General features: G+C 51.0%; 1 protein-coding gene across 3 annotated transcripts in view; it reads right to left on the reverse strand.

The window, feature by feature from the left end:
• Positions 1-8,366, reverse strand: part of Adck5 (aarF domain containing kinase 5) — a 15,947-nt gene extending 7,581 nt beyond the window's left edge. For 2 of the 3 annotated variants that reach the window (XM_004837717.3, XM_087186369.1), the window contains exons 1-2: positions 8,255-8,366; positions 180-283 (exon numbers count right to left, since the gene is read on the reverse strand). In XM_004837717.3, the coding sequence (XP_004837774.2) occupies positions 180-283; positions 8,255-8,266 (116 nt within the window). In that variant the 5' untranslated portion in view covers positions 8,267-8,366. The remainder of the gene's footprint in view (positions 1-179; positions 284-8,254) is intronic. The other variant, XM_087186386.1, reaches the window with a different exon arrangement.
• Between the last annotated feature and the right edge of the window lie 559 nt (positions 8,367-8,925).

The following is an 8,925-nucleotide window of genomic DNA, read 5'->3' on the forward strand; positions in this document are numbered from 1 at the left end:
TGAGCAGAGTGTGCCAGGCATGGGTCAGGACCCTGTTGGCCTCGTGTCCCAGGGTACTACATCGACATGCAAATACTTCCTGTTCAACTTGGGCCCCTCCACTGCCCCTGTGTGCCCACACAGATGGTTAGCTCCCTGCCTGGGGTGGCTGCATGCCCACAGATCTACAGGGTGACTACCTGGTAGCCTGACCCCTGAAATTCCTCCTGATGAACATGGTTGGGCACGACCATGACTTCCTTTTGGTCCGTAGCAGCGCCAAGTGGAAGTGGCACAGTCGCACCTGTAAAGAACAAACAGCCTGGCTCAACAGAGGCAGAAGCATCCCCAGGACCTCCACCATCACCCACCCAGCACTTGCACAGGCAAGGGGCCTAGGCTTGCGCATGTGGTGCTACCCTGAACTCATTACCCAAGTGTGTCATCAAGATAGGCAAGGCCATGGTGGTGCATGCCTATAATTCCAGCACTTGGGAGGCTGAAGCAGGAAGATCGCTGGAAGTTCAAGGGCAGCTTGGGCTACACAGTGAGTTTAAGGACAGCCTGAACTACATAACAAAACCCTGTCTAAAAAAACAAATACAAACAAATACAAAAACAAACAAATAAACAAAGATGGGCAATGCTTCTAGGCTCCAGCCAGGGGGCAATCTACACATTGGGCTGAGGGAGGAAGACACAGGCCTGCTGAGGAGGAAGAGCAGTATCCCTCAAGGAGGGAAAGGGCCTGGGGCTCATTGCTGAAAGTGCCCTGTCTCTGATTATCTCCTCGGTTTCTGCAGGAAGAGAGTCATCATGACCTGGCCACTCTTTTGCTGGCCTGTCATTTACTATTTCCTGCTCCTGAGGCCACTGACTGGTGGCCACAAGAAGGCACTGTGGAAATGTCAATAATTTCCAGGCACACAATCAGAAAGAAGACATCCAAGAAGGTGAAGCCCAGATAGGACACTGTTCTGAATGCAAAAAGTACAAGGATCTCATGACTTACCAAGACCCCAGAAGCAGGGCCCTGCCTGGGGGAGGGCAGCAGAGGCCCAGTGGACAATGTGCATGGCCCTGGGACGTACTAACAGAAGGCCAGGAATATCAGACTCCATCTCAGGGCTGGGGATTTAGCTCAGTGGTACTGCCAGCTGTCTTGCACACACAAGGACCCGAGTTTGATCCCTGGTACCAAAAAAAAAACCCCAGGTTGCCAGTGAATGGCACAGATGGAGTCTTTAACTTTTTTTTTTTTTGGTACTGGGGATCGAACTCGGGACCTTGTGCTTACGAGGCAGGTGCCAGAACCACTGAGCTAAATCCCCAGCCCTAGGGTTTGTTTTTTCTGAGATGAAGTTTCACTAGGTTGCCCAGACTGGTCTCAAATCCATAGACTCAAGCAATCCCCCTGCCTCAGCTTCCCTTGTAGCTGGGACTACAGGCACCATTATCAAACGTAGCTACCAGTATTTGAAATGTGTGTTCTAAAAAGTTCCTCAACTGCTAATTCTTCTAACAAATCAGCGTTTAGGGTAAAAAGGCCCAAATAGCACGACACCCCCCAGACCACAGATATGAATATCATTATCAACAACACTGGACCTGCTGGGGATTTAGCTCAGTGGTGCCGTGCCTGCCTCGAAAGCACAAGGTCCTGAGTTCAATCCCTTGTACCGAAAAAGAAAAAAAAAAAAAAAAAAAGAACACTGGACCAAGGGCCAGTGATGTAGCTCAGTGACGCCGTGCTTGCCTGGAAGCACAAGGTCCTGAGTTCGATCCCTGGTACTGTAACAAAACAAAACAAAACACTGGACCAAACAAAGGGCTGACTTCCAACTACTTTCTGGCCAAGGCATGCAGCCCTACAGACAATCTCAAGGATTGCAAAACAACACAAAAGTCAGAAAGGACAAGGTCCCAGGGGGACAGGCTGACTGAACCCCCCACTCAGCAAGGCCACACATAGCAGATGTGGATTCTCAAGGAAATGACAGGAAGCAGCAGCCCAGGGCCATCTGGCAGGCATCTCTTCACCTCTGCCACCCCTAGTGCCAGGCAAGGAGAGGAGGAGGCCCAGAGAATGACTGCTGTGACCATGGACTATGCTTGCAGCATGGGCTAGGAGGCACCAGCCGCATTGGGTGGGGGTGTTCACATGGTCATAAGCGTCCTTGAAGGCTGAGGCTAGGAATAGGAGAGGCATTTCTGAGTAGTGTGGGCAGGTCCGACTGCCTGGAAAACAGAACTTGTACCCAGAGGTAGAGGACACTCCAAACAAAAGAGTGAGCACAAAATGAGCTGCAGTCAGAAGGATGTTCTAGGAGGAAGTGAGGGGGATCTGGGCTGGGATCCCACTTTGGCAGGGGCTATACTCGGAGAGGACAGCCTAGGGAAACAAGGGCAAATGTCCAGCCCGAGAGCAGTGGAAACAGGTGGGCTTAGGACAAGATAACCTGAGAGCGAGGGTGGGGGTGTATGATACCACCAGGACACCTCTGCCTGCTCCACTAGCTCACAAGCCCACCTGCCCACGGAATAAGAGGTGACAGTCACCGGCAACCAACCACCGCTGGCCCCCAGTGCTCCACAGACATTACCAGTGACCCTGAAATGCAAAGTTAATTCCAAGTGCGGGTCATTCTCCAAACAATAGCCCGGCTTCTTCAGAAAGCCATTATGAAGCTGGGTACAGTGGTGCATACCTATGATCTCACCACTCTGAGAGACTGAGGTAGGAGAATTGCAAGTTTGAAACCAGCCTGGACAATCTCAAAATAAAGAATCTAGCCAGGTGTGGTGGCACATGCCTGTAATCCCAGGACTTTAAAGGCTAAGGCAGGAGGATTGTTACAAACTTGAGGCCAGACTGGGCTTCACAGTGATTTCAAGGTCAGCCTGAACTATGTAACAAGACCCTACTTCAAAAAATCAAAAATAAATAAATAAACTAAAAAAGGGCTGGCGATGTGCCTCAGTGGTAGTGCGCCCCTGGGTTCAGCAGGAAGGCAAAAGGGGAGGGGAGGGGAGGGGAGGAAGAAGGGAAAGGAAGGAAGGCAGGGATGGAGGGGGAAGCAAGTGAGGGACAGGAAGGGAAAAGGAGGGAGGAAGGGGGTGGTTCTATACCTGGGAGAAAATGTTTTCCTAATCAAAGTAACAAAACTGCTCTCCTATGGAAAGCTCCAGCTGAGAAGGTGGATTTTAGAGTTGTGGCAGCTGGCACAGGGCAGGGGTCCTCACTGCGGGTGATTCTGTGCCCAGGACATTTGGTTTCCACTCAAATGTCCTCTAGTTGTCACTTGGGGGAGTAGGATCCTTCTGGCACCACGGATGCTCCTCATACCAACAGTGTCCCTACAGGATGCCCCGACACATTACAGGTGGGTTTGAAGCTGAGAACCTCAGGTAAGCTTTGGCACTTACCAGCCACGCAGCTTAGGGTAAGTTACTTCCCTCTCTGTGCCTCAGTTTCTCTGTCCATAAAGCAGGGATCACCGCACAATTAAAGTGCAGGTTAAGCCACAAAGCCATTCACAGAGCTTGGAGCAGCACCTGACACACTGAGCCCTGAGTGGATGTCTGGTGGGCACTGGAGCACTGAGGATGCTGCAGTCAAGGATTCTCAACATGGCTTTTCAGAACTCCCCCTGCAGCAAACCCCTGAGGGTCCCAGTGCCTCCCCAGCCTGCCCCAGTCAACAGAGACAACAATTCTGTACCTACTTGCTGACTGAATTATTTATGTTAAGACTATCTGCTTCCCACTGCTTTTCAAAAGGAAAAAAGTGTTCTTTAGCCTAGAAGAGAAAGAAGAAACACACATGGATGGTTATAAATCGAGAAGGAAGAGAGGGTCCAGCCACCTGGACCAGACAGCAGGGAGGAGGCTGGCACCGATTCAGAAGGTGAGCTGCTGCTGACAGGGAAAAAGCGCCAAAGTGGTCAAAGCTGACTGACTGATTATGTTGAGATGTAGATAGTTTGCTGAAGAGAAGGATCCGTGTGCATTCTGACCACAGTTAAGAAGCAGATCACCCTGCCGCATGCACCCATGCAAGGTTGACAGAAGCAGGGAAAACGGAGCCCCTCCAGGCTGGCCTCATGCACAGCTGCCCAAGACCATGATGAGCCCAGTAGCTCCTGGCCCCAGCTGATGCTGTGAGGGCTGAACAGGAAAAGCCTGATGCTTCAGTTAGGTCTGACCTAGAAGTGGCAGAAGGGAGGCCAGGCCTAGGGAGGGCTCACCCTCCTGGTCTGACCACCTCTACCTGGAAAATGCAACATCCTTTAGGGAGACTAGTAGATGGACCAGGAGGGTTCATCTCCAAATGACAAGGGTGTGCAACCTCAGCCAAATGTGAGCCAGTCATGTGCTACAGCACAAAGTGTGCAGACAGCAAGCTTGTGCTAAAAAGAGGGCAGAGGCCTCTTGGGTGTGAAGTCTAAGCTCCGCAAGGGTGACAAGGTCAGCCAGATCCACCTGCCTTGCTGCCATTCACCAAGTGTTATGATTTGGATCAAAACTGTCCCCCAGTGGGCCAGGGATTTAGCTCAGTGGTTCTGTCGCCTGCCTCGAAAGCGCAAGGTCCCGAGTTCGATCCCCAATACCAAAAAAAAAAAAAACCCAAACCAAAAAAAACTGTCCCCCAAAAGGCTCATCTGTTCAGTGGAGGGGCTTTTGGAAGACGACTGGATTGTGGAGGCACTAGTGTCACCAATGAATTAATCCATTGTTCAAAGCTGAATGTGCTGTCAGGAGGTGGAAGGAAGCAGGTCACCAGGGGTGGGCTTTTGAAGCAGATATCCTGCCTGTCCTCAGGGTCTCTCTCTTCTCTTCAATTTCTCTTCTCCCTCCTCCTCTCTTTTCCTGCTCTCTCAGCTACTCAGGTGCCATGAAGCAAGCAGCTTTCCTCCCCCATGCCTTTCTGCCTTGGAGCCACCAAACCCTTCAAACCATGGACCAAAATAATAAACATTTTTCCTTTAAATTGTGCATGTCAGCTATTTTGTCACAGTAATGAAGAGCTAACTAATATGGCTGGTGTACCTGGAGAGGGGCCCTACCCTCACAACTCTCTTCTGTGAAGAAGGACTCCTTGCAGGGTTAGAGAAGTGAGCTCATGAGGGGCCTGGCACCTAAAGGTGAATGGTTATTATGACAGGCAACTTTCATATGTATTCATTCACGTGATCTGCCACTAATATTCCTGCAAAGCTGGGAATGGGACACAAATCTGTTTCCTCAGCGACACCCTTCTACTTCGTGCTGGCCTCAGCATCCTGTGGTAAAATCCCACCATACCCAAGGGTCTCCACAGCCACAGTGCAAAGCACATGTTCCCCAAAGATTTAGGAGAAAAAGTCAAGCCACCTGACAAATACCTTCAGCACCATTTTCATATTAAAACAGGGCTCTTTTGCAGAGAAGAACACTAAATTTGAATTATTTTAAAATGAAGCCAGGCCAGAGATGTAGCTCAGTGGCCACATCTGCCTGGTAAGTGCAAGGTCCTGAATTTGATCCCTTGTACCAAAAACAAACAAACAAACAAATAAATAAAACGAAGCCAGGCCAGGTGTGGTAGTGGATGCCTGTAACCCCAGCATTCAGGAGGTGGAGGCAGGAGGACAGCTGTGAGTTCATGGCCAGTCTGGACTACATAGCAAGATCCTGTGTCAAAAAAACAAAAATAAATAAAAGAAGAAAAGGAGGAGGAGGAGGAGGAGGAGGAGGAGGGTGGTGGGCACAGAATGAAGCAGCTGCTGCCAGAGGCTCTGAGTATGCCCCAGTTCCTCAATGACTATATCAAGGCCAGCCCTGACACATCACCAGCATGGTGCCAACTGCTCTTGCAGGTGAGGCCAGAAGGCCTGTTGCCTGATCATTGTTCCCAATCACAAATTTCTATTTTAGCAATAGGAACCAACACTATAGCAGGAAGTCTGGCTGCAACCTGACAATCCACTTAGTCACCCACTCAGGATCCAGGACAGGGACCCCCTAAGTAAACCCAGCATGCTATTTCTTGCCTTCATGCCCTCTGCCCCACCCCAACTAACCTGCCCACCACCCTGCCTACCATTGTTCCTCACTTCCTTTTCCCAGGGTGGTCTGTACCTCCTTGCACACTCCTCTCTCATAGTTCTTATCTGACACTAGTGCAAAGGTGAGTTACAGGGCTGGGGATTTAGCTCAGTGGTTTGGCCACCTGCCTCAAAACCACACGGTCCCGAGTTCAATCCCCCATACCAAAAGAAAAAAAAAGGTGAGTTACAGTATCTGTCTCCCAGCTAGACTGTGAGCAGAGTACACCTCCCAAGCATCTTTGCACTTCTAGGATCTAACACTGTACTGAAGGCACTCAATGGACACGTGCTGTGTGACATCAATGGACACCACGCACCCAACATGGCTTGAGCCAGGACCTTAGCCAAGAGACAGGTAGATGGTCAGAGTCAAGTAAGAGACGGAATGTGGCCCTGGACAGGACAATCAGTGGGTAGGGCCTCCTGCTGACAACTCCAGAGTCACCACAGGGAGCTCAGCTTCCTAGTTCCTTCTAGTGTGCGTGCCCAAGGCTCGCCAAGCTATCCTCTCTTAAATGCCCATCACATGAGGGATTCTCAGACCCTAAAAAGGAACTGGGGCAGGAAGCCTATAGTCATACTCCTAAAACCCAATCCAGAGCAATTCCTACCACATCCCACATACCCCAAACTCAATTCAGAAAATACCACCAAACTGCCACAAACAGGCAGAGAAGACTGGGTCCCCAAATATTCTCCCACACATCAGCTCCTTCCCACCAGGCCTACACAGTGGTCTAGAGGGGATGGTGTTGGCCTCAATCAGGATTCTTCACTCCTAGTTGAATGAGAGGGCTTCTACCCTGGACTGCATGTTTTTTACAGTGAGTGTATGCATGGTCTGTCTGCAGAAAAAAAACACATGTCCAGGGAGTTCTTTTCCAGTGACTTCTCTGGAAACATAAACTTATAAAGTAACAAAAATGAGTTGAGCTGGCTGTGATGGCACACACTTGTAATCCTAGCACTCAGGAGGCTGAGGCAGGAGAATCACCCCAAGTTTGAGGCCAGTCTGGGCTACATAGTGAGTTCAAGGCCAGCCTGAACTATATACCAAGACCCTGTCTCAAAAACAAAAACAAAAACAAAAACAAAACGAGTAGTAATTCTCCAATAAAAAGCAGTGTGTGCTGTTAGGCAGAATCCAGGGATCACTGTAGGCACATACTGAGTCGTCTGGTTTCCCAAAGCCCTGCAGATTAGACACAGCAGATTAGCTGAAAGGTAATTAACTACAAACAAGCCAGCTGGCTGCAGAAAGAAGCAACTGCAGTCTCACGATAAGGGCTGAAATAAAAACACCAAAAGAACTGACCAGAACTGGGTAGCTTAATGCTCCCATGCAATGGCCCTATGCATCTCAACAGAAGAGGCAAATGAGGTACAGAACAGCCCTCACGATCAGGAAGTGACAGACTGGGAATCCAGACCAGGGGAAGCAGGTCTGCCCTGTCCTCCTCTCAGCACCAGCCAACACTCAAGGAGCCTACTGGAGCCAGCTGCACCCGCTTTTCTTGGGCAGCTCCTAGTCGGGGACCAAACTCTCCTCTGTCTACTCTCTGGGACTCTCTGGAGAATAAAATGACCTGGATATCTGAAGAAACTTCAAAAACTGTAAAGTGTTATATCAAAGATGAACCCCAAGTCTCTTCCTCTCAGACTTAACACTGCTCTGTTATTTCAGCCCAGAAAACGCTGGCACACATCAGTGCTTTTCACTGCAAGCCCCAATTTAATAGAATTCCTTGTCTATCAATATGCAAATCTACAAGGCCAGGCTTACTAGAAAAATAGCAAGCTCCATCAAAAAGTCCTTGGTGTGGAAAGGGCCATGCTCCAGGAAGCCTCCAAGGACGGGGTAATTGAGGCTATCTCCAAGGTTGGAAGAGGGGCGGGCATCAAATCCTCTCCTACTCTTGAAGCAGGAGAGGGAACAGTTTCTCCAAAGGAGGGGAGGGTCCAGGGCAGAGAGGGGTCCGAGGGGCGCCCACGGGTCCAGGAGGAAGGAGAGGACCCAGCGGTGGGGGCTTTTAAGTGGCGCTGGATCTCCTCGAAGGGTCGAGGTACCAGAGCGAGTCTGAGGGCTGATTGCGGGGGTATGAGGGGGAAAGATGGACGACCTAAGCGGGGGTTCGGGATGTGCAGGATCGAGGCCCGGGGGGAGTCCGAAAAGAGCGAGTCCTCACCGGGCGCCACATGTCCCCGCTGCGATCTCTCCACTCTACGGGTCGCGTCCAGTCGCCCAGCAGGCTCGGTGGCCGCGCAGTGCGCAAGCGCGCCCGGCCAAGAGCCCCGACCCACCAGTGGGTCGGGACTAGAGGCCCCGCCCTAGTCCTGCCGCCTCTGTGGCGTAGCAGCGACTCCTGGCGGCTACGTGTAACCTAGCCTCTGGCGTTGGGACCAAGCTCGGGAGCGCCTGGGGTTTTAGCCCCGCACTCTGCACTTGGAAGTTGGAACTTCCCTGACCCGTCACCTGCAGTAAGAGATGCTGCAGGAAGCAGCCCAGATGAGACGTGGAGGGCTGGGGGTTTCCCGAAGTCTTCCGGGTCCTGGGGCTGGTCCCTACTCAACTCTAACTAGCCCTGCACTTGTGGTGACTTTTAATTTTCTCAGGCCTCACTTTCTTCCCTGCATAATAAGGTTTCAACTCCCAAGACCTGGCAGCAATCCTCAGGTCTCCTGTAGCCTGGCTGTCCTGTTCTCCTCTCCTCAGGCTTATTGCAAGACAAGGAAGCTGGAGCGGAGCCAACCGCCGACTTTCACTCCCCGAGAATCTCATACCTCAAAGGACATCATTCTGCCAGGACCTGCCCTGTGCAGATCACAACACACTGACCCCTCTCTTCAGGTCTTCCCC

Source organism: Heterocephalus glaber, unplaced genomic scaffold (genome assembly GCF_053883595.1).
Source record: "Heterocephalus glaber isolate CG9 unplaced genomic scaffold, H.glaber_assembly_v1.0 deba00000281, whole genome shotgun sequence".
Taxonomy (NCBI): domain Eukaryota; kingdom Metazoa; phylum Chordata; class Mammalia; order Rodentia; family Bathyergidae; genus Heterocephalus; species Heterocephalus glaber.